This window comes from Acinonyx jubatus, chromosome C1 (genome assembly GCF_027475565.1).
Source record: "Acinonyx jubatus isolate Ajub_Pintada_27869175 chromosome C1, VMU_Ajub_asm_v1.0, whole genome shotgun sequence".
In the NCBI taxonomy this organism is placed as follows: Eukaryota; Metazoa; Chordata; class Mammalia; order Carnivora; family Felidae; genus Acinonyx; species Acinonyx jubatus.
The window spans coordinates 71222291-71248127 of record NC_069381.1 but is presented as its reverse complement, the minus strand read 5'-3'; the positions used below and the strand labels follow the sequence as shown (position 1 = coordinate 71248127).

The following is a 25837-nucleotide window of genomic DNA, read 5'->3' as shown; positions in this document are numbered from 1 at the left end:
GTTTCAATCCTAATGAGATTAAGGCAACTAAATTAAGAGAGCTAGGGACATTCTCTGTGATGTTTCACTATTATATACAAACCAGTCATCACTGTTCCAAAATCTTCCTCTCTCTGTCCTTCTAATGTGTGCAGATAACTCCATTTTCCTTTCCAGATCTTTCCATTCAATTCCAGATTGAAGGCAAATTTATACGTAAACTACTCTTTCCTTTCCCCACAGGGAAGTCAAAGTAAAAGACACGGGATCCCTGTTCTTTTCTTAACTGACATCGATTAAATAAAACAATACAACCATATTACCATGACAGTTTCTGATACATAGATGACAATAAGAAGTAACTCTTGTGGCTGATGTTATTGTTGTTGATTACTGACCCAAGTACTTGTTTCTTTAGAATATCAAGGATTAAGCAGTCATTGGTTTCAGTCCAATCAAAACTGACACTTCCTCCAGAGTTTATTGGTTTCATCATCTGTGAACAAATTAATTGTGGTTTTGTTTACATTTTAAAATTCACTCAGAATGACTTACTCTTTGCTTATTGGTGTTAGACAAATCATTTGTAAGACATTGGAAAGAATGCCTAGGCATAAGCATCTGTTTCTCTTGAAAGCAAAATTACTCATCCATCTTTGTGTTCATAATAAGAAATATTTGTTCTCTACTTGTATGAAACATTGTTTGGAACTTTGTACAGAACACTCTGCTACTATCCTCAAATTTCTCTCTAAGAAACCAACATGAACAGTAAATGACTTGGAACATAGTCATTGTGCTGTGCTAAATATGTGATAGCACTGCAAGTAAAGTTTTTAGTTTTCAGTTAACCCTACGGACTAGTTCTAGGGTCCTTTTTATTCTCAGCTAAAAAGACCTATTGACTTCAGGAGCGTTCAGCAATGTCTGAATGTCCATTGTCCATGCGTTACCCAAAAGATACATTTTTTTTTTACTGTTAGCAAATAAAGGTCTTAAAAATTGCCTAAAATTACAAGTAAAGTGCTAATGTTTCAGAATTTTGGAACGTTGAGGTATCCTCAAATTGTCTAGGGTAATCTGTCATATTATATCCTCTCCCTGTGGCATCTATTAGTTCTATAATACATCCAAGGATAGGCTATTCACAGCTTTGCAAGACAATCCACTTTAAAAAAAAAATCCTTACATTTCACCTAGTTTAACACTGAACCTAAGTCTATATATTAACCTAAGTCTGTATGATTTTTTTTCCTTGCTTACATACCCTTCCTTCCATCTTTTATATGACCTTTTAGAATCTGCTTTCTCTGCGGGCCATTGGTTTCTTTACATTTTTCACCTTTTTTTGTTTTTCGTGGAGAGGGCACTATTCATCAAAATTTGTTTTTGAGACTTGCCTTTTCTATAAAGTCTTATTTCTGTTAGACACCTGGCCATTGGTATGACACCTACATCTTCACTAAACATTTTGAAATTTTATCTCAAGGTCTCAGGTGACTGACTGGATTTGCTTTCATTTGCATTAATGAGTTCTAAAATGGCATCAAGTCCCGGGGCACCTGGGTGGCTCAGTTAGTTGAGCGTCCTACTTCAGCTCAGGTCATAATCTCACAGTTTGTGAGTTTGAGCCCCACATCAGGCTCTGTGCTGACAGCTCAGAGCCTGGGGCCTGCTTCGGATTCTGTGTCTCCCTGTCTTTGTTCTTCCCCTGCTCAGCTGTCTCTCTCTCAAAAATAAATAAAGATTTAAAAAAATTTTTTTAAATGACACCAAGTCCTGAATCCAGGATTTGTGTGGCAGGGGGAAAGAAATAGGATAGAGTACATACTATCCAGGGTCCTCAAATTCATGTGACAAGGGGAAGGAAATAGAGATAAGTGCACTTAGGTTAAGATGCAAGCAATATGTAAGAACCATATAACCACCTGAAACTTAAGTTCACAATGTGGATCTCTCTCTCTCTCTCTCTCTCTCTCTCTCTCTCTCTCTCTGTGTGTGTGTGTGTGTGTGTGTGTGTGTGTGTGTGCATGTTCTCTCTGCCCCACCTTCCTCTCTCTCTCCATCTCTCTTCCTGTCTCTTTGTCTCTACCTCCCCTCTCTCCCTCTCTTTTCTCACTTACTCCCCTTTCTCTCCTTCTCTCTCTCTTCCCCTATTTTGTCTTCATAACGGTTCCTTACAAATATCAAGAACCACTACTGTAGAGAAATGACGAGAGAGAAAATGGCTAATGTAGATTGGGACAAAAAAAGTTTAAAGGTCAACCTAGGAATATGAACCTATACTCTGTAGGCATCTCTCTCTATGTGTCCAGCATAGTACATGGCACGTAGTGATATAGAATACATTTACATTCATTACTATAGTGAGTTTTGTGGTCATGAAGAAAATCTACATAGAATAGGTAATTCTTTAACTATGTTGAATTATTCACTGTAAGTAAGAAAATAAAAAGATATGTGATAATATAATTTGGAGGAAATAACTTGGAGAAAAAAGGAAAAATACTTTAGTATTATATTCAAAATTGGCTTTATCTTTAAATCCTATTCTCCCAACCAGGCCTTCTACAGGAATACTCTCTTTAGCAAGTCATCTTTCCTATTACATTTGTAACTTTAAGGGCAATATCTTTATCTTATGATCCAGTTCTACTCTACTTTATCAGTAATTCCTGTTTTGATCAGCACCAAAAGTAATTTCCCCTATTCAGAACCTCTCTAGAATTTGCTTTCTGTCTCTCTTCTCATCTGGCAATTTTTAAAATATTTCTGTATTTATTATAACTGTTTATATAATTACATTTTATCCTTTTCACTTAATGTTAAGCTCCTTGAAAACAAAAACATATTTATATTTGTATTCCCCATATGGTTTCCCATGGTACCTTCCTTTCACATAAATGGTATTCTATATTATCATCAATTTTTTGCTGAATGCATGAAAGAATGATTGCACAACCCAATTTAGTATCCCAGGAATCAACTGAGAAAGTAGTGGTCATCTAGAACAAAGGTCAACAAATGTTTTCTGTAAATATTGGTAACTATTTTAGGCTTTGCAAGGCAAGAGGCAAAATTAAGGGTTTTATTTAAGAACTTATGCAACAAAAGATAAAATAGATTTTCAGTAAGTTTTTCTTCATGCAATTCAAAATAAAATTTAGCACAACTTTTTGTTGGTAATACAATTCTAGTAATGAGAAAAAATGGAATTATTTGTGGGAGGGAGATAACATTTAGCTTATTACAGTTCCATATCATCAAAATTTTCTTTTTATTAATGCTGACCTATAATGAGATTTTGCATGTTTTACATACTTCATCTTTGAAAATTCTTTTCACACAGATAGGTACTACCAAAGTCACAAACATATGATTTTAACTGTGCCTATTCATTGCTTGGAAAGAATTTATAAAATTCTGTTAGAATCTTCTCTTGATATTTGCCTTCTATTATGTCATTACATTGCATATTATTCATATCCAATTGGACTTTAGGTGAAAACTTCTCAGCTGCACAGTTAAATGGATTTTGAAGTACACAAATTTCTTGCCTCTAGTGCTAGAAAATGCTACTGGCAGTAGCTGAGCTCAGAAAATCTACCCACTACAAATTTATGTGGAAATGACAGTCTCACTTACTGTTTTAATTCTTGATATCAATAGGAAATATATAAAAGTTGCTTCACATTACTTGTGATTTGAACATTAGTTGTCATCAAAATAACTTTACCACACCGGGTGGCTGGCTGACTCAGCTGGTGAGAACATGTGACTCTTGATCTTTGAATTGTGAGTTTGAGCCCCATGTTGGGCATAGACATTACTTAAAAAGAAATGACTTTACCACAGTACATGCTTCACAAATAGGCATTTCCTTGCCTTGTAATTTTAGGTTGAATTCATTGATAAACATTATAGGGTCTGTAGCAAAATCTAATATCTGAAGTCACTCATTATTCAATAATAGAGGTTGAGGGTGGTTCTTCTCATTCAAAACAATTTCAATCTTGGTCTCAAAATAGCTCAGTAAAACTTTATCCCTGCCAAGCCATCAAATTGCTTTGTGATAGGGAAAATGAGGATATTCAGGTTCTATTTTCACACAAAAAAAATCACAGAATGGATGAAGGTTGCAAGAGTCAATGGAGTTCACTGTTGACAATACTTGTTCAACAATACATGCTAGATTCAAGTATTTTCCTCAGTGTAACTGATGGTGAATAATAAAATGAATATCCCTAGCTTTAAGTACTGTACATTTTCACAATTTTTGTAAATTTGTCCAGTAAATCTTCGTCCAATGCTTTGCTATCAGTTTTATCACATTTTAGCCGATTCCATTTGAGGTTGTACTGATTTAGTGCTTTAATGTCTTTGAAAATTTCCTCACCTATAGTCAATTACAAACTGTTCATATACGTTAATTCTTTAGTCACTTTAACACAGCATTGACTCCCCAAATAAACAACTGAGTTGTAATGCTAACATCTGTCAGTTCATCAAGAGGCAAGGAAAACCATTCCAAAGCATTTACCTTGTTTTTTAATTGCTTATTGATGCTGCTCCAATGTCTTCAACATTTCAGGCCATTGTTCTTGCCAAAAGGCTAACTTAATCTTAAACAAGTTTACTTTGGGTACATGATTTAAGTCATGTCAGTAAGTGACTTTCCTTGCTGGGCTAACAAATGAACCACTCAGAAACTCTAAAAAAAAAGTTTTTAAAATTTTTAAATTTTAATTGCGATATGAGTGACATAGAGCTTATATTAGTTTTAGGTATACAACATAATGATTCAATATGTGTATATATTGAGAAAATGATCACCACAGTAAGTCTGGTTAATATCCATAGAATTTTTTTCTTAAGGAAACATTAATCAGTTATTAGAGTTGTCATGCACACCCAAATATAATACAGAAAGTTAGAATACAATGAACATACTTTACACCTAGGCTATTTAAGTCAGAAGGTACTAAGAGACTGTACTGCCTCAGTATTTTCATTTTAAATACCTCAGACCATTATATTAACTATAATTAGAGACTTTAGGTAGGTAAAAACATGACTTAAATATTTCACTTATTTGGGAAAGAAGCCCAGGATAACTCTCAAACCTGAGCAGTGTGTCAACAGTAGCCTTTCAGAACACCAACGCCTCCTACAGTTACTGAGCCTCTGGATGAAGTTTTAGGAAATACCCCCAGTTTTTATTTCTTACCTATGTTATTTAGGGCACCAGAGGCAGCCCAGGAAGAGCAGGACCAGCTGGGTCTCCAGGTCCTCGAGGAGCCAAGGGGCCATCAGGCCTTCCAGGAAGCCCAGGGGTTCCAGGCCCAAAGGTACTTTAACATTTTCTTCTGATGGATGAGGAGCACTACTAACATGCTTATTGTACCTGAGTTCATTGGCTATATCACACAATGGTAAGATTAATCATTTTTTTAAAATTTGACCAATAATAACACATTAGGAAAAACAGTGTATGGCCTTGACATACTCATCTCCTGTGATAACCACAGTGCATGTAATTTGCCAGAACAACTCATTAACTCAGAACTGGCAATGCTTTGGGGCACTTGGGCAGCTCAGTCTGTTCAGCGTCTGTTTTCAGCTCAGGTCATGATCTCACAGTCTGCAAGTTCGAGCCCCACGTCAGGCTCTGTGCTGACAGCTCAGAGCCTGGAGCCCGCTTCGGATTCTGTGTCTCCCTCTCTGTCTGCCCTTCCCCTACTCACGCTCTGTCTCTCAAAAATATATAAACATTTTTTAAAAATGCCCTTTGACTCATTCTGTTTCTTCTTGCCCCTCTGTCATCTACCTTCTCCTCCGAAAAAAAGAGAAATCTTATTACTTCTGGATTCATACTTTCTTAGATACACTTTCTATCCCTCTGAGTCTGAACCTAACCAACCAATTTATAAACCTGATAAGAGTAGAGCTTATTTCATAGAGTCAAAGTGATCGTAATTAAATCCTGAATTGAATGGAATGTTGTCACATGTCAATAGGCTTTCCAAACAAAACCTGTTTCAGAGCTATCTCAGTGCAGAACTGACCCAGACAACAAAGAGATTAGTCTAGTGTCTAAAGTGATTTCATAAAAGCCTAGGATTGAGACGTTGTCACCGTCATCATATTACCTCTTAACTTTTCATAGTTCCATTTCTAAAGAATGTACAGATATTCTGATCCATATGGGTAAACTGGAAATGACTCATCCCTTTCCACTAAAATTCAAAGTAGTTGAACAAATGCTAAAACTAGGAAAAGAAATAAGATTCCTCTCTTTAATGTGTGAATCTGCAATAAAAAGGATCCATATTTGTCAAGTCCCAAAGCTATATCTTTGTCTTCAGACAGTGAAAGATAATTTGCTAATCTTAAAGAATCTTTGATCAAAGTCTACCAAGCTTCATTTTTCATTAACTTATCTGCAAACTCTACCTGATTCTTATTTTTAGACATGGTGTGAAAGATATTTCAACTTTCACTTGAAAAACAAAATAAAAGTAAATTTAGAAAAGACTTAACCTTTGCAAATAAAATAATGGCGATTAAGTATATCATTAAGTGGAATTTTAGAGGAGATAAAGGGAATTTATATCAAAGGAACCTTGAGAAACAGGTAATAGAAATTTCTTAATGACAGGATTGAAAAGACAACCATGACAAAAACCAGGGTTCACACTTCAGGAGAATCTGCTTTGTTTCTTGTATAAACTGAATCATCTCTGTATGGTGAGAAGAACACAGCAAAATAACACCAACTCAAATACAGTGCACATTCCGTCATATGTAATATACAACCCACACACACACCGCACATTCACCATTCTCTCGTTAGCCCCACTGCCTTCTTTCTAGCTTTTAGGTACCCCCTTCCCTCTTCTTTCCACACTTACGGCCATAATCCTTGGAATTTTCTTTCCCCACTGCTACACATATTGTTCATTATAATCAAATATTACTTATGTGGAAAATATCAGTAGGAAGAATGACCATGCAGAATTTGATCTCCTGAGTGTCCTGTACTATACCTAAAGATGGACTTGTATTTGGGTTTCAATTATGTTGGTAGATTCTAAAGTCAAGATCACCTTTCTTTTTTTGCCCATAGGGCGAACAAGGACTACCTGGACAACCTGGAATTCAAGGTAAAAGAGGCCACGGAGGAGCACAAGGTGATCAAGGACCACGTGGAGAGCCTGGCCTTAAAGGGCAGCCTGTATGTGCCAACTCAGAAATTCACTAAGTATTATTTTTCTCCAGATCAGGCCACCGTTGCACAATAATGATGATCGTATCTATTCACATTGCAGGGAGAACATGGTGTCCAAGGTTTGACAGGTTTCCAAGGATTCCCAGGCCCCAGGGTACGTTTACATGTTTTCTGCTATTCATCAGAAAGATGTTGAAATACCAGTGTTTAGTCTCTGACTTGAGTTTTTATATATTTTAATCTGTAAAATTTCAGTTGGTACAGTTATATGTTTGAATTTTAAATATGTTAATTTAAAATTTGTGTAGCTATAGATTTCCCTACCAATTTTATTGAATAATTTGCTTTTGTCTCCCTCACATTCCATTTTCCCAAACATTTTATTGTGAAAGTTTTCAAACATACAGCAAAGTTGAGAGAATGGGTGAAAACCCGTATACTTATTGCCTAGATTCTACCATTGCTTTTTACTCCACTTGCTTTATCATGTATCTATCTGTCCCTCTCTCCCTCTCTCAATTCACTTTGGTGTACTTCAAAGTAAATTGCACACTTTAGTACAGTTCCTCCAAAGCACTCAGCATGCACATCTTTAACTATCCATTTACATTCCATATTTTCAGAGCCAACTCTTAATAAATTGTTACAAGATTATTTCACTTGTAAAATGTCCATATAGAATTAAAGATTTTGACTTTTTATTTTTATTATATTTTTAGGGTCCTGAGGGAGATGCTGGCATCATTGGAATATCAGGTCCTAAAGGTCCCGTTGGACAGAGAGTAAGTATAAAGTCATTGTACTTGCCCAGAAATTGTGTGTCTTTGCTGATTGCAGGAATCAGCATTAAGAACTCTGAAATTGATATACTCCAAATTAATAACTTAATAAAATGACTTTTAAGATAGAAACCCATTAGATCACATGCAAGGGTTCTCAGCCTTTTTCAGTTCACATACTAATTTGAGCAAAAGACCCCATAGACAACCATATTCCTAGCTCTTACTTACAGTACATATCAGAATTAATGTTGACACTGGATAATGTATTTATTAACTTACGCTCAGAACAAAAAATAAAGGGTTTCATGTTATCAGCATTAATATAACCAGAGACCAGAGACCACACCCATGCGCCACGTGGAGGAGGCTTGCCTATGGCCAGAGCTCCTCACCCCACACTTTGAAAAATATTTCCCAATACCAATGTTTCCCCAGCTCAGGGGTGGGTATCCCTAGAGAGTGATGAGGAACTGCTTAAAGAGTTGCGAAGATTGGGGTCCGAAGAATTCCAATTAGCTGGACGGTGCCTGGAATTGCAAACTATAGCAAATATACATAGGGATAGAGAAGCCATCAGCAGTTTTTGTTGGTGTGTTTTTTGCTTTTTGGTTTTGTTTCTGTTTCTACTAACCAGTCTCCTAATTGATGAGATGATGTATAAAACTGAAAAGAAAACAAGCTATAAAACATCCAGCCGTGGTTTGCCTGCAGCAGTGGCACCCCCTAGGCTAACTGCAGCTGCTAGGGCGAGGGTGAAGAGAGCAGAGAGAGGCAGGAGAGTGGTCCAGAAGTAGGAGAAAGGAGTCGTGAAAAACCTCACAGCTGAAAACCACTGTCTTACACAAAATATTAAATGAAAAGTCAAATTTTTGAAATCCTGCACCCTTTCCCCAACTCTTAGCATAAATTCTTTTCGGTAATACAAAGGTCAATGTTGTCATGGGACGTGGTTATTTAAAGACCCTCCTCAGCATTTCTTCAGGTGCAAATTTATTAATTATTTTTATGATTTCTGAAGAACTGTGGAAAGTTAGGGCTTTTATATAAAGCCCTATTCTTGATTATCCACAGGTGAGTTATATGTGGACAGGCTTCTCTACAATAAATATTGCTTTGAAGTTCTTATATATGTTAAGTTCTCTACTAATGAAACCCATTCATTCTAGTTTTATTAAGTTCTCAATCAATTAATCCTTTCTTGCTACTCAAAGAGAAGTTGGTTTCCTGCCTAGCACCTGTTCTAAGCAGAATCTTACAAAGTGCTGGGTCTCTGTCGGCCAGGGTCTGAGCTTATACTGCTTTGCAGCTCCAGAAACTGTATCAGTTCACCAATGGTAAAGTTCTGATAACTGCTTACAAATACTAATGCATAAATGCAGCTATCTCTTATTAAGTCATTATAGATACAAGTGAAAGTCATGATAGGTTAATGTTTTGTAAGAAACTATTATGTACCAGTGCTCAGTGTGTTACCCTTATATCATTTAATCCTCATAAAAACACTGCAAGAGATGCTATTATCCCCATTTTTCAAGTGGGCAAACGAAGTCTCTGAAAGGTAATTTGCTCAAGGCCATGGGTGGCAAGTAGAAGAACCAAAATTTTAATCCACAGCTGAATGACCAAATAATATGTTACAAAGTTGCTTGCTAGTTGTGTAATTAGAATATAGAATGGATATTAAGTGGCTAGTTCTTGCTCAATAATCAATAAATACTTGATTAAATAAATTAAATTAATTGAAGTAGGAAATCTGGATTAATTGTCCTCCATTTCAAAGATTATTTATGTAGTTAACTGGCACCAACCATTAAAATCATAACACCTCATCTTTCGGACACATTTAAATAAACATAGACAATTTTTTTTGCTGTTTTGATCTTTGTTTTCTAGAGTTCATGAATACCTCTCCATTCTTTTAACAAATCATTCTAAAGAGTTCGATCACAGTCAAGTTCATTATGTTAAAGCTTTGTTGACTTTTTTTCAGTGATAAACCAGTCTAGGGCTTATATTTGATTAGGTTAGGAAATCAACTCTCTTTATTTGATTGTGGATCTTTGAGATTTAGGTACCATATTTACAAATTATCACTTAAAGTCAATCTTTGTGTTTAAAAGTGATTCTATTAGATTTACTTTTATAGCACCAGCTAATTTCTCTCATTCTAGGCTCATTCTAGTCCATCTATTGATAGACTCCATGACATAATGATCTCAACTGATAGTATTTTCTGCACCTTAGCAGGAGTTGGACAAAGAAATCCTATTAGATATCTACATTTAAGTGTTCAGGTTAAGTGTGAGCCAGAAAGACTGAAATTTGCTGCCAGTGGAATTGGGCATGGAGTTTGAGGGAAAATAACTAAAACAGGTATTTTGTATTCATAAAGAAGCAGTAAGTCAGACAGAGAAAGGAAAATACAGTATGATCTTATTTATATATGGAATCTAAAAAATAAAACAAACCAACAAAACAAAGCTGAAACAGACACGTAGACATATGGAAACAAACTGTTGGTTACCAGAGGAGAGGAGGAGTTGGGAGGCAGGCAAAATAGGTGAGGGGAATTAAGAGTTACAGACTTCCAGTTATAAAATAAGTAAGTCATGGGGATGTAATATACAGAATAGGAAATATAGTCAGTAATTATAGTAGCCTCTGTCTGGTAACAGGTGGTAACTAGACTTATTGTGGGGATCATTTTATAATGTATAAAAACATTGAATCACTGTGATGTACACCTGAAACTAACAGAATATTGGATGTGAGTTATACTTCAGTTAAAAAAAAAGATATGTTCCATATTTAATTTGGGAGGAGTTCACCAGATTGGGCTTATTCAAGGTGATCTTCATAATCAATAACAGCTTACGGTTTCAAAATCATTTTTCTCATTTAATTCTAATAATGGCCCTATGAAGTATGCAATCTTATGTAACAGATGGAGAAACAGGTTGGTCACCTGTGATGCTCTGTGTTTCATTCCCATACTTTCTCTCAGTTCCATGCTGCATGTCCCTTAGACATCTCCTTCAACATCTGTAAAGAAAGTTATTCAAAATTTTTGTTTATCATTCTATATGATCTTCTTTATGTAAAGTAATTGCATTTGTTATGAAATGACCCACATGTAAAATGGCATATTGAAGTTATATCACTACATGAAAATTATAAGGCTGATTTATGTTTGTTAGAAATTATACAGATGTAATTCTCCCAATAGGAATCTATAATGTACAGAATTGTGTCACATGCTGCAAATCAAAAGTACTATGATTTCTCCTGATTTTATGATATTTTTAATAAAAATTTGAATGATGCAGATATGGACTGTTTTACCATTGCACAAGAAATTTTCTAGAATTTTTCTTCTTTATACCGGCAGTGAGACTGACTGATGTTCTTTTACCCCAACAGGGAAACACTGGCCCCTTTGGCAAAGAAGGTATAATAGGCCCAACAGGTAGAACTGTAAGTTTGTTACAATATAGGTCTTCCTTTTCTTTTTCGTATTCTTGTTTTTTCCTCTTTAATCCTATTTCTGGAGTAATTCAAAAAGGATCACGCTGAGTGTTTGAGAAGCCAAGGGCAAAAACAGCTGTTATGTTTTCATCTGGAAGGTGATTACTGAGAACTTAGAGATTATATGTGTAATGAGGAAGGTGTATATAGTGAGGTAGACACTTAAAACTGTGGAGTAGAGAAAGGAAAATAGAACAAGGGAGGTGGGTTGAGCATTATTAGCATAGAGGTGATCACTAACGCACGAAAAAGAATCCATGTTCTGAGGGAGAAAGTATAGCAAAAGGCAGCCAAGATTTGAGTATTTGGAAGTATCCACTATAAAGTAAAGAGATAGTTGGTGGGAAAAACAGGAAAAAGCAGGAAAAACAGAAAAGCACAAGGTTCAGATAGATGAGTTTCAAGAAGCGAGTAGTTAACAGTGATCTTTAAGAAAATAAATTACAGTAGACGATAAAGTACATATTTCAGTGAGGGAGGAACATTTAATAACTTTTGTCAAATTCTTAAAGAATTTAAACATTTAATAACTTTTCTCAAATTGTTACAGAAAACGTTTGAAGTAGGTATTATTTGCATTTAAGACACAGGGAAACAGATTAGGTTCATGGAGGTTCGCCTAGTTATTCAAGGTGGTACAGCTAGTGAATGACATAGGTGATGTTTCTTCCTTCAAGAACAGTGCTTTTCTCCTCCTTTCAAGGTGCATCTGGAGAGGACTGAGGTAATTAGTAGATACCAGTGCCTTTCTAAATTTGACAAATAAAACAATGGTTGGTGAAGTCATGGGAGAGTTTTACAATACCAACAGTAGTGTAAAAATACAAAAGAAAGAACCCAGTAGATAGGGGCAAATTGAGACTTGGGGAGGAAAGGTGTATTCCCTGCAGGGAACCAATATTTTGAATGATTTCAAAGTGTTATGTAGAGAGACATAGAGTTTTAATATATAAAATGGAATGTTTCAGATATTAAGTCCAACTATTCTCTTTGATAAATTAGGGAAGAATTTCCCACCAAAGTTGCTGAATTTTTGATTTTACAAATATGAAATGTATAAGTCAACACTTCTCTAGATTTTCAGCATTTACTACTCAGAGCTATATAGTCTACGTGGGAGATTTTAAGTGGGAGAATTCTCATATTTTGGTGGGTGGTTCTTCAATAAGCTAAGGAACACATACTGTTCTGATTACTCAGTGATTGTTCTGTTCTGTCAAAAATGTGAAATATCAATTGGTCAAGGAAACCATGATAAAGAAATGGCTCAATTAAAATACCTCACTGTGTTTTGTTTACAGATAGTTCTTAAAAGCCCTTGTAATATTCAGCATGCGCGTCAAATTTTTTCCATATTCTATTTTTTCCATTCTAAGAAGAAACTTCTAAGAAAAGTTCACTATGAAAGAATAAGCACTTGAGAGTGGCCAAAACTTTGTGGAAAAAAAAAATAGTGGTGGGGGATGGAAGACTTGCTTTTGCAAATAAGGAAACATTACTTCAAAATCATTGTAAATGAAACTATAGGGTATTACAAAGGAATAAACAAATAGATGAGTTTAACAGGCTAGAGCCCAAAATTAGATCTTGGAATATATAGGAATCTAATTATAACAGAAATGGTATATCAGGATGATTTGGGCTGTAAGTTAATAGGAACCCTGAATCAAACTGGCTCTAATAATAAGGAAATTTGTATCACATTAATGGGAAGCCCAGAGGTAGGAAGTGCTTCGGATTTGGCTTACTTAGTGATTTTGTTATGTTGTCCAAGACCAGGTTCTTTCCACGTCTCTGCTCTATCATCCTGAATGCGATCTTCATAATTGGGCTTATAGAAAGATGACTACAATTTCTCAGCAATTACATCCAGATATAATTATCCAAAGTGAAAACTGATCTATAGCCCTATCTTGGGAAAAATTAAGTTTTTTCCAGAAGCCTTCCACTGCATTTTTCCTCATGTCCATTGATCAGCTACATGTCCATTCCTATACCAGTGACAGGAAAGGAAGATGGAATTACTTTAAGTCACAGCATTACTATAAGGAATTAGAAACCTATTTCACCCAACTTTTTTTTTTATCTTTTTTAAAAAGACTTTAAAGTATAAAAAACAAATCTAGAAAGCTGAAGTATAGCTTAAGGGTTGAGGAGACCTTTATTTGTTTATTTATTTATTTATTTGTTTTTAATGTTTTTTAAATTTACTTTTGAGAGAGAGAGAGCATGAGCAGAGGAGAGGCAGAGAAAGAAGCAGACAGAGGATCCAAAGCAGGCTCTGCACTGACAGCAGTGAACCCTCTGTGGGGCTCAAACTCACATACTGTGGGACTGTGACCTAAGCCAAAGTTGTACGCTCAACCAACTGAGCCATCCAGGTGCCCCTGAGGAGACCCTTTGTATAAGAAAGGAAATCTGAAAGCCACAAAAGAACAGAATATGTGTTTGAATACTTGAAAATTTTAAATTTTGTATGGAAAAAGTTTCCGTAAACAAAATCAATATAAGTTGGGCAAAAATAATTGCAAAAGCATACGAGTTGATGTATAAAGAGCTCTTACAAATTAGTATGAGAGGGGCGCCTGGGTGGCGCAGTCGGTTGAGCGTCCGACTTCAGCCAGGTCATGACCTCGTGGTCTGTGAGTTCGAGCCCCACGTCAGGCTCTGGGCTGATGGCTCAGAGCCTGGAGCCTGTTTCCGATTCTGTGTCTCCCTCTCTCTCTGCCCCTCCCCCGTTCATGCTCTGTCTCTCTCTGTCCCAAAAATAAATAAACGTTGAAAAAAAAATTTTTTTTTAAAACAAATTAGTATGAGAAAGATAGAAACTCAATAAAAAATTGAAGAACAAATCCCAAGGGTCAATAATTATTTGGAAGGATGCTTTCCTAATTTACAGTCACATAAATGCAAATTAAAGTAATAATGAGATATTACATCTAACCTCTCAGAAGGGGATTAGGGAGAACAGTATTCATCATCAGTAGAAATGTGAATTATAGCCTTCATGGAAGGATATTTGTTAAAGTATAAGTACATATACCCTTTGACCAATCAGTTCCACTTTGAGAAATTTGTGCCATAGAAATTAAGTACTCATAAATTATAGAAAGTTTTTTTCACAGTACTGGCTATATTAGGAAAAAAAGTTTGAAATCACATGAATGTTCATCTGTAGAGGAATGGTTGAGTAAACAGTGGTCTAGCCATTTCATAGAATATTATGCAACTATTGAAAACAACTAGTTATATCTAGTTCAGTGGACTTGTGGTTGTTCATGCTGTATTGTTAAGTGTGAAAAATCTGATTCACAGAAGAGTATACAATATGAGATCAGTTTTATAAAATATTACCAATCACCCCATACATACATTAATATATTTGTCAGTATTTCATCAAAAAAAAAAAAAAGTATGGAAAGGTATGTACCTACTTGTTAATACTGGGCTGGAGGTGAGGGAGGGTATTAAAAACAAGTTCTATAGAGATATCTTAAAAATTAGTTCTTGTGGGGGGTGCACCTGGGTGGGTCAGTCAGTTGAGCAATTGACTTTAGCTCAGGTCATGATCTCATGGTTTATGAGTTTGAGCCCCATATTGGGCTCTCTGCTGTCATCTCAGAGCCTGGAGTCTGCTTCAGATTCTGTCTCCCTCTCTCTCTGCCCCTCCCCTGCTAGCACTCTGTTGCTCCCTGTCTCTCAAAAATAAAATGTTAAAAAAATTAGTTTTGGGGGGCACCTGGGTGGGTTAGTCGATTAAGCGTCTGACTTCGGTTCTGATCATGATCTCACAGTTGATGAATTCAAGCCCTGTATCAGGCTCTCTGCTGTCAGCACAGAGCCCACTTCTGATCCTCTGTCTCCCTCTCTCTCTGCCCCTCCCCCACTTGCACACGTGCTCACTCTCTCTCAAAGAAACATGAAAACAATTTTTTAATTAGTGTTTGGAAGTTACTATCCTGGTTTAAAATGAGTGAATAACAGGGGCACCTGGGTGCCTCAGTTGGTCGAGCACCCAACTTCAGTTCAGGTCATGATCTCAGAGTCTGTGAGTTCAAGTTCCGCATCAGGACCTGGAGCCTGCTTTGGATTCTTTGTCTCCCTTTCTCTCTGCCCCTCCTCTGCTCATGCTCTGTCTCTCTCTGTCTCAAAAATAAATAGAAACATTTAAAAAAATGAGTGAGTAACAAGATAGGAAACACACAAAAAAGTAATATAAATGGTGAAATAATGAGATAGTATTTTTAGCCTGCAAGATTAACAAAGAATTATAGTACATGGCATGTGTCAAGACATACAGACGCCCATATTTTGCAGGTGTGCGTGCAATTACAAACACACTTTCTGGAGGACAACTTTTATGGAGTACAAGGATATTTATCACAGGGTTATCATGACAAAAATTAGAAATAATCTAGTAGAAAATTCAATAAAAATATTATCATTTATTAAATACCAAGTAAGCATTATAATTATCTAGAGAAATGTGGATTGATATGGAAAACATCATAACATATTGTGAAAGTGTAAATTCAGGTTTTTGAAAAGATGAAGAGTATTATCTTTTTCAAAATAAAAAAATACATAAATAATTTCCACAAGGATGAAAACAAAAATATTAACAGGAATTTCTAAAACAGTAGGTTCATCTAACAGCAGACTACACTTTCTTGTCAAGTGTACATGGAAAATCACCAAAATAGACTATAGTTTGAGTCATAAAAAATTTTGTACTAAACTTAAGAGAACTGAAGTCATACAAGATATGTTTTCTGGCCATAATGGAATTAAAGTAAATATCAGTAAATTGGAAAGATAATAAGAAAATCTACAAACACTTGAAAATTAAACCCCACACTTCTAAATAACCCATGGATCCAAGAGGATATCTCAAAGAGAGTTAGAAATATTCTGAACTGGATGAAAATGTATACAACATATCAAAATTTGTGGGATGTACAGAAGGAGGAATAGAAAGAGAAGATGAAAAAAAAAAAAAGGCACCATCCTAGAAACAAGGTTTTCAAAGGCTAGGGAAGACAAAGATTAGAAGAATTTAATCTGGTAACTTCCCTTCTAAGTGGTTTGGTATTTGATTGTCAGATCAGCTGTTTTGACTTAAGTGCCTGTTATCCCTGTCTCACTTCGTGGATAGTATGATAAATCAATAAACTGTTTTTGGTTTTGATTTTGTTTTGCTTTGCTTTACTCAGGAAAAGGAAACTAGAATTTATATAAATTTACTCAATATGTCTTGCTGGATAGAAAAAACAAAAACATAAGTTATCATGTTTCTGTGTATATCCTCAACTACATTTGATAAATAACTATCAATAGCATTAAACTAACATTTCCTGTTTTCTTCTAGGGACCCAGAGGTGAAAAAGGCTTTAGAGGTGAAACTGTAAGTTTAAATTTATGGTTATATTATCACTTGTCACTAGGCTATATAAGTTCCATGAAAGCAAGGACCTTGTTTTATTATATTATTATTGTTATTATTATTATTTTTTATTATTATTATGTCTCTGATACTTGTGAAATAAAAATAAAATTACAGTTTTTCAGAAGTAGAACTAATCTAGATAGTACATTACAGTGAAACCTGATAACCCCTAAACATATTTAAGAACCTGCTGATCAAATTCTTCCCAGATCACTGTGTGAAATGGCATATTTGCCTTGTCAGACATCAGGCATTTGCCTTGTGAGCCTTCTTCACCAGTGCTGGAATAAGAGGACTGCCACATCGCCTCAAGGATATACCCACTGTGTTCACTCAGTGCTAAAGAGGTGCAAAGCAGAAGCATATCAATTGTTGTATATTTCAGCCAATTGGAAACAATTATGAGAGGATGGATAAAAGGTACACGTAGCACTTTCCAGCACTAAGTGGCTTACACTGGCACTATTTCCTACTTTTCTGAGATGCCAATGCTTCCAGGTTAAAGAAGGTATTTTGTCAAGAAGCCACTTTCCCAGCAGAGATCCTGCTGAACTTACTAAAGCAGCAGCCATAAACAGAGAGCAGGCACAGAGTAATATGAGGGGGATTAAAACCAAGTGCAGAAGGCAAATAAGAATAAATTTAAAGGTTGCAGAAAAGTCTTGGCTTAAAAGATAATGAAATTGCTTTGACAGCTGACATTGCTTGTCACCATAAGGTGTGCTTGGGGTCTCAGAATAAGTAAGTTGCAGTTATATTAATTAGCTGAGAAAGGAAATGTATATGGTTTCAGAGAGGCTAAGAACCCACAGAGGGCTTCAAAATAGATGTTTTTCTTTTTCTTTTTTTTAAGATACTATCTTTAAGTAAACTCTACACCGACGAGGGACTTGAACTCACAACCCCAAGATCAAGAGTTGCATGCTTTACCAACTAAGCCAGTCAGGTGCCCTAAAATAGATGTTTTTAATTTGCAGAAATGTGGCCTTCCTATCTTCTCAGCAGTCTTGCTACAGCCAAAAGCAAGGATATCTGTACACAGTGAAGTCATATTTCCCAGGAGGAATGGAAAGGGGAAAGGAAAAGTAGAGAGGCTTGGAATTAGTTCATTTTCTAGACTTGTCTGTCTCCAACTGTCTTCCTGACCAGTTCTCTCCAAGTACTGTGGCTGGAACGTCAGCTTTTGTCAGAGTTAGGAAACCTCAAGTACTTCTGACAATTTCACAGGCATTTCACGTGAAAGAAAATTCAGTGGCTCTGATGGCTTGCAAATTCAGCAGATTATGCCTGAAATTTTAGGTTGCACTGATAGACATATGGCACCCAGAATAAAGCAGGTGGTAACACCAGTCAGGCCATCCCCAAAGGGGAACATGGACAAAATTAAAGCATATTCAGAGAAAGGCTGTCTCAGATCAGTGGTGTATCGAGGAGCCATGTCCTAGAAAAACCAGTTGAAATAGCTGGGATGTTTAACCCTTACCAGACTCTGCAACCTTATCATCCCTTTCCTTGTTCTCATTGCTCTCTCTTTGCTTCCTGGGTTTTGCACCTGCTTTTTCTTGCCCATGTTTTTTATCCCTGTAGTTCCTATTTGTGAGGTTGTAATTAAGTTAATTTAAGTTAAGTGACATTTTATCCTCAACCCAACTGCCACCTGTGTACATAAGAACTAGTAGCCAGGACCTCGTACAATGCCTGGCAAGTGTTCCCCAGTCTTTTCTTAAATGTCCTCTTATCAAAGAGGCTTTTTCTGCCTAGCCTGTGTAAAATAGCAATGTGCCCATCTGCCTCAATTCCCTGTCTTTTCTAAACCTGTTTCTTTACCTGTTTTTTGCTTATTATATCTCTCCTCACTAGAATATAGGCTCCATGACACAGATATTTTACCTGTTGTTCGTTTTAAAGCTGTGTCTGCAATACCCAAGATAGTGCCTGTGTTGTATAGTTGGTGCTAAATAAATATTTAGTAAATTACTGGTGAATAAATTAGAAAATATTTGAGGTGTTGGAACATGATAGCTGTCTTTAAATATTTGAAAGGAAGAATACGTATAATATGAGTAACTCTAGAGAATAAATTTTAAATTATTTACTTACTGAATTGAATTTTCAATTTCTGTGCTTAGCTCCCTCACAGACAGTGAGCTCCATGAGACCAGGAAGTATGTTTGACTTGCCCTAATTCCAAGCCCATCACAGGATTTAACACATAATTAACGCAGAATAGATACTGTTAACTAAATGGATGGAATGCTGAGGCTGATTCCAGCTCAATATAATAATGAGCTGCTAATATAATAAGGCACTGGTTTAAAACAAGATAGTTTTACATGTTAATGAATGCTTGTCTCGAGAAGCCTAATGACTATCTTTCTGAGTTACTGGACTGGTAGTTTTGCACTGAGTAGGGAATTAGAATTTATACCCTCAAAGTCCCTTCCAGCTGTAAGAGTTTATGATTCTACATAAAAGAAAAATAAGCAGATCCCCCATAAAAGAACAAAGAAAGGCATAGAACATAAGGACGAGTTCTTTAAAGCAGAGATTAGCTCCTGTCAAGTCTAATTCCTATTCTGAATTCACACACCTCTCCCACTCTTTATCACTAGCACTTTTGTCCAGATTGCCATGATGTCTCCTTGGATTCCTGACTTCCTAGTGTTCCTTCCACTTTTCTCCACTACAATCCGTTCTCTACACAGCAACTAGAGTGATACCATTAAAGCATAAACCAGATTCTATCACTCTCCTCTTTAAAACCTTCCTATGACTCCTTCTTGCACTTAGAAAAAAATCCAAATTCCTTACCTTTCTACCATGCCCTACAAGAACTAGCCCTGGTTGGCCTCTCTAAACTCATGATGTGCCCCTTTCCCCTTGCCACCAAGCTGCTTTTGTCTCTATTCTTTGGAACATGCCTTCCTTTTACCTAGAAAACGCAATCTGTTCCTCACACGATTGGTTCTTATCTCATGATTCAGGTCTCGCCTCAAATACCATTTTAGAAAAGCCCTCCATGACTGTTCAGTCTCACATTCCTGGTCATTCTCTTTCACAACATCCTGTTTTGTTTTCTTCATAGTAGTTAGCAGTATTTGAAATTATTTTTCTGTTTCCTCTGCTAGAATATAAACTCTAGGAGAGCAGGGAACTTTGTTTGATACATTGGTTATCAGTATCCAGAATAGAACCTGCTATGTAGTGGATAATATTTGAGAAATGAATTAATAAATAAATAAATGCTGTTCCCTAAAATTAAAAGTTAACAAGTATTTTCAATTCTGGCTGGTAAAGTAGCATTTATTGAATTGATATACTTACTAGTCTTTTGCTCTGTTGATTCCCATAGCTCTCTTCATAAATAAAGTACAGACTCCTAGTACAAGGAAGGGGACACAGCAGCATTTAGTATGGGTAATAACATTAGCTGTTGAAAATGTGCCACATTAGCTGTGGCACATTAGAATTTATTGGTTTATTCTGGTTTTTTGTTGTTGAATAACTGGTATTAAATATCTTTTTACCATCTATTTTCTTTTGATTCCACTATGGTTTAAGGAACTTTATAAAAGTAATTTTTTAATTCCTAGAGATCATCTGCAATTAATTTACTCCATAAAATGTGCAATTAAACCATAATCTGGAAAAGCTTAGTAACATTACTTATACTCTCATTAGGATTTTTTTTCAGTATATTCTACAGGTTTGTTTTAAGGGAATGATTTAAATAATTGAATGCCTGAACACTTCTAGCTATTATATTTCCAAATATCCTCGAGGGGGTCAGCCTCAAATAATACCAGTACATGGGGCATTTTTGGAATGAATTTTTATTAGCGAAGATCTATTGTATTGAGACAAATATGACACTCCACTCTTTTGTACAAAGATCAGAAACACAAGAATCTATCAAGCGGGCTTTGTAAATCTTATTTTTAAATGTTCCGTGAAGCTGGCATAAGAATTTATAAAGTGTGCCATTCTTACCAATTTATAAAGCTATGCCATTTTTTATCAAGACCAAATAATGATTCATGCCTTTAAAAAAAGGGCTACAGCTCATTAAACAATACATGAGAAGTATCCCTTTTAGAATACATGCAAAATATGAGGAAGAAAATTGATAAAACATTTGAAAATCACAATTTTGAAGTGAACCTTAGAGATTGATCTTTCACCAAATCTTGTTACAGTTGAGGTATCTGAGATCCAAACGTGCAACAACTCACTCAAGGAAATACAGTTAATTAGGTATAGAGACAAGACCAGAGCCCAGGTCCTCCCGATTCCCACACCATTGTACGTTTCTATTAATCATCATACCTCTCAAAAATAAGTTTAGGAGCAACTTGGGTAAGGAAGATGGTATATATAGACCCCTCACCTACATTTAGAATAGTCCAGCCATTTACATGGCAGATTCCACATGAGTCGACTCCTAATTTGTAGTTATCCTCAGTGCCTTACAATTCACTGATTCCATCCTAATCACATTACTTCTAATAATATTATTTAATATTACTAATAAACTCCCAGTTAAACCCTCTAAATCAGTTGTTCTCAACCAGGAGCCATCCCCCCACCACATATACACCACAGTAGACATTTGGCAATTTGTAGGTCTCTACTTGGTTGTCACAACTGGGAAAAAAGAAGAGTTTCTAGTTACACCTACTGAGTAGAGACTCAGGATGCTGCTAAGCAATGGAAGCTTCTCAATTTATAACTGAGAATAAAGAAGCTCTCTGTACCTAAGCCAGCCTAAAGATTATGAAATTAAATCAAGATTGCCTTCACAAAAAGGCAAAGTCTAACATACTCAGGTTCAAAGACATGCACTTATCAATATTTTTTAAAGTGTAAGAAAAAATATGTTACCTTCGAAGAATCAAATGTAAATTCTGGGATTAAATGGAAAGAAAGTCTATTTCCAATGGTTGGGTTTTGACTGTGGCCAAATAACCATCGTAATCATTTACATAAATTAGTTTCCCTTTAGGAAATTAACATAGACAATCATGGTTTTATTATAAACTGCCTTTATAATAAACTGATTCATATACTTTTTTTAATGTTTATTTTTGAGAGAGAGAGAAAGAAAGAAACAGAGCATGGAGCAGGGGAGGGACAGAGAGAGAGGGAGACACAGAATCCGAAGCTCCAGGCTCTGAGCTGTCAGCACAGAGCCCGACGCAGGGCTTGAACTCACAAGCTGTGAGATCATGACCTGAACTGAAGTCGGACACTCAACCGAATGAGCCACCCAGGTGTCCCTAGATACTTTTTTATATAGTAGCTAGAGAGAGTGAATCACTTTTTCTTAATGGTGGACTAAAGGAATAGAAAACTAATAAATGTTATATTGTTGAATAATATTTTGTTTTACTTGGCTAATTGCTTCATTCTAGACAGTTGTTTTCTTAGGGCTGTCTTGCCCTGTCTTGTTTGGTTTTAAGTATTTCATTTGATGACATTTGTGATGACTTGACTTGTTTTGTATAACAAGCTGAAAAGAAACAATAAAATCTGCAGTAGAAATAGTTTCTTCTTTCTGTGATAATTTCTTCTTTCAAAGTCACAGATAAGATATATGTTTTGTATTGAACCACCAGTGAGATTTTGCAAATGTCAGAAATATGCTAAGTGGGGTTAAATGTCAATGGTTTACTTTTACAGTGTTGTTCCAGAATAGAGAAACTTACAAGCCAAATTCATTCTGAACCTCTATATATTTAAAAAGCTATCTCTAGGGACTCCTGGGTGGTTCAGTTGGTTAAGCATCTGACTTCAGCTCAAGTCATGATCTCATGGTTCATGAGTTTGAGCCCCTCATCGAGCTCTGTGCTGACAGCTCAGAGCCAGGAGCCTACTTGAGATTCTGTGTCTCACTCTCTCTGCCCCTCCTCTGCTCATGCACCATCTCTCTCTCTCTCGCTCTCAAAAATAAATAAACATTAAAAACAATTTTAAAGGCTATCTCCAGCATTGCCTTTCTGTAATTTATCACGTAGCTTCTGAGGTACAAGTTTTGTACATTCTTTACTTGAAATCATAATCATAAGCCATGCAAACTAAGAAATGTCCAGCAAGCATGGTACTGGAGTGCTCTATCCTTTTTAAGTTACTGTTGTTTGCTCTAGTTTTCACAGTATATTTAGAATCAACAGCTCTGGAAATAATTAATGTAAGTCAAGCATGACATCAACATTATTCAGATCTCAACTGAAGAGAGATCTTTTGTCATCTTTTAACCATAATCTGAATTTGGCTCAATATGGTTTTAACATTCAGTTGACCATCAAGTAAGTTAAATTTTGAGCATTCTTTTTTTTAATGTTTATTTTTTCTTTATTTTTGAGAGAGAGAGAGAGAGATAGAGAGAGAACAAGCACATGTGCACAGGGGAGGGGCAGAGAGAGGGGGACAGAGGATCCGAAGTGGCCTGAGCAGACATTCTTAACAATGATTACTGTTGTTTCATTTTGAAAAAATTCAACATAACTTTTCACATTTTACTACATACATTTTAACTATTCTAATTTCTAAATTAATAACGAGGTAATTTTTTTACATTATTCATCCATTCAGTTGCAATTTTCAAACACCTACTATGAAGTAGACACTATTCTTGTTCCAGGAAATGAAAAGGTGACTAAGACACTCTTAAACATCCCTAGGGATTTTCCACTGTGTTATGTACTAGGAAATGGAGAAGTGGTTAGTTGAGCATGAGGGAGGTGGCTGGGGATGGGTGAGCAAGGTAAGTATAGAGTTTTAAAGACATACTGGAAGAGGAATGAGAGTTACACAGATAGAGAAGGTAAGGAGGAGCATTCCTGGTCAAGGAAATAGCACATGCAAGAGAATGCATGTGTGAAAGAATTTTGAAGATGCAGAGATCCACAAGTAGTTGGTTATAGATGGGGTGTAGGATGTGTTGGGGAGAGTAAGTAGAGGTGAGGCCCAGATCTTGAAGAGGAGGTAGGGGTGTACATTGATTAAGAACATATACTTTTGAGGTGCCTGGGTGGCTCAATCGGTTGAGCGTCTGACTTGATTTTGGCTCAGGTCATGATGCCAGGGTCATGGGATCTAGCCTTGCATCAGGCTCTGTGCTGAGTGTGAAGCCTGCTTGGGTTTCTCTCTCTCTCCCTTTGCCCCTCTCTCCCACTTGCACACACTCTCTCTCTAAAATTAAAAAAAAAGAACATATACTTTTATATTCAATTGACTTCCATTTTAATCCTAGTTCAGTCCCTTATTTGCTGGTTGCCACTTTCTTCACTGTAAAATGGAAATGTAGCATATGAGTTGGCATACAGTTAGTTCTCAGAAAGTGAGCACACAACTTGGCATGCAGTAAGTTCTCAATAAATGGCAGCTATCACTTTAAGGAAGTTTACATCATCTCTAGACAAATAAAGAGCTATTGAATCATTTTAACTAAATAATGACCTGATTAGATTTCCATTTTACAAGCACAGTGTAGTTAGCATAGTAGACAGAATAAAGTCAGAATGTCATATTAGGAGTCCAGGCAAAACATGATATCTTAGTCAGCTTGGGCTGCTATAACAAATTGCCATAAACTGGATGGCTTAAACAAGGAACATTATTTCTCATAGTTGTAGAGGCTCTGAAATCCAAGATCAAGGTGCTGGTAGGTTCAATGTCAAGTGAGGGTCCTCTTCCTGGTTTGCAGACAAGGGCCCTCTTGCTATATCCTCATATGGTAGAAAGAGAGATCATCTCTCTTGTGTCTCTTCTTAGAAGGACTCCACATAAGGGTTCTACATGATCTAATTACCTCCCCAAAACCCCACAGCCAAATCCATCACACTAAAGATCAGGGCTTTAATATGTGAATTTGGGGGGAACACAAACATTCAGTCTACAGTACATGATTAACACTAAACTAAGACTGTTACTATGAATATGGTGGTGAATTCAACAGTAGTAATCAAATTATAGGTGGATATTGAAGGAAAAGGAGGTATCTAAGAACACTAAAATTTTCATCTTTGCTGATGGTGGATGGTATATAGAAATAACAGGAAAAAACATACTTAGGCAGTATTAACATTTTTAAATATTATATTTATAATAGATTTTTAAAATGAACAAATTCATTGTCTAGTATCAATAAAACATGAAAGTAAATATCCAGCTTGTTCATTATTGTGTGTGATATTTGAGTGCAAAGAGCATATAGCTTCAAAATATTAAAACAACTTTGAATCTTAAGAACCTGCCTCACGTGAAAGGCAGTGTTAGAGGTTGAATCTTGGTTGTCTTGTTTATACCAAACCATTTGCATAAGATACATATTATACTTTATCTTCATGTCTTCTAGGGTCCCCAAGGGCCAAGAGGTCAACCAGGGCCTCCAGTGAGTTTATTTACATTTATATCTGTTTACTGTTGATGCTTATATGCTTGCCTGGTTTGAGATTATCTACTGACAAATTCTTTTTAAAATTTGTCATGTTATAGGGTCCACCTGGAGCACCTGGCCCAAGAGTAAGTTTTCGTGGTTTTGTTTACTTTATCTTCATATATTACATTAAAGCTTTTTAAAGCTTATTCTAACTCCCTGTTTAAAAGGTGTTTCTCTTCCTTACCTCTGTTTCTTTTGCTAATCTGATATAGACCCTCCCCGGGTATAACAATGAAATCTAAGCCTCAGACTCAGACTTCTTGTCTTTAAAAAGGGGATGGTCTTACTTTCTTGGTGGATTTGAGTTTTAAATAAGAAGTAAAGGGATGTCCTGGTGGCTCAATCTGTTATAGCCATAACTATCCATAGACCTGATGGCTTAAACAAGACAGAGCAGAGCCTGCTTGAGATGCGCTCTCTCTCTCTCTCTCTCTCTC

The 25837-nt window shown here is 36.1% G+C and overlaps 1 protein-coding gene across 18 annotated transcripts in view; it reads left to right on the top strand.

The window, feature by feature from the left end:
- The window catches only part of COL24A1 (collagen type XXIV alpha 1 chain), a 398176-nt gene that overhangs the window by 344768 nt on the left and 27571 nt on the right, over positions 1-25837 (top strand). For 16 of the 18 annotated variants that reach the window (XM_027058695.2, XM_053214348.1, XM_053214347.1 and 13 more), the window contains 8 exons: positions 5220-5327; positions 7106-7213; positions 7308-7361; positions 7927-7989; positions 11410-11463; positions 16883-16918; positions 25317-25352; positions 25457-25483. In XM_027058695.2, coding sequence (XP_026914496.1) covers positions 5220-5327; positions 7106-7213; positions 7308-7361; positions 7927-7989; positions 11410-11463; positions 16883-16918; positions 25317-25352; positions 25457-25483 — 486 coding nt within the window. Of the gene's footprint in view, positions 1-5219; positions 5328-7105; positions 7214-7307; positions 7362-7926; positions 7990-11409; positions 11464-16882; positions 16919-17813; positions 18473-25316; positions 25353-25456; positions 25484-25837 lie in introns of those variants that run through there. The other 2 variants (XR_008295013.1, XM_053214351.1) reach the window with 2 other exon arrangements.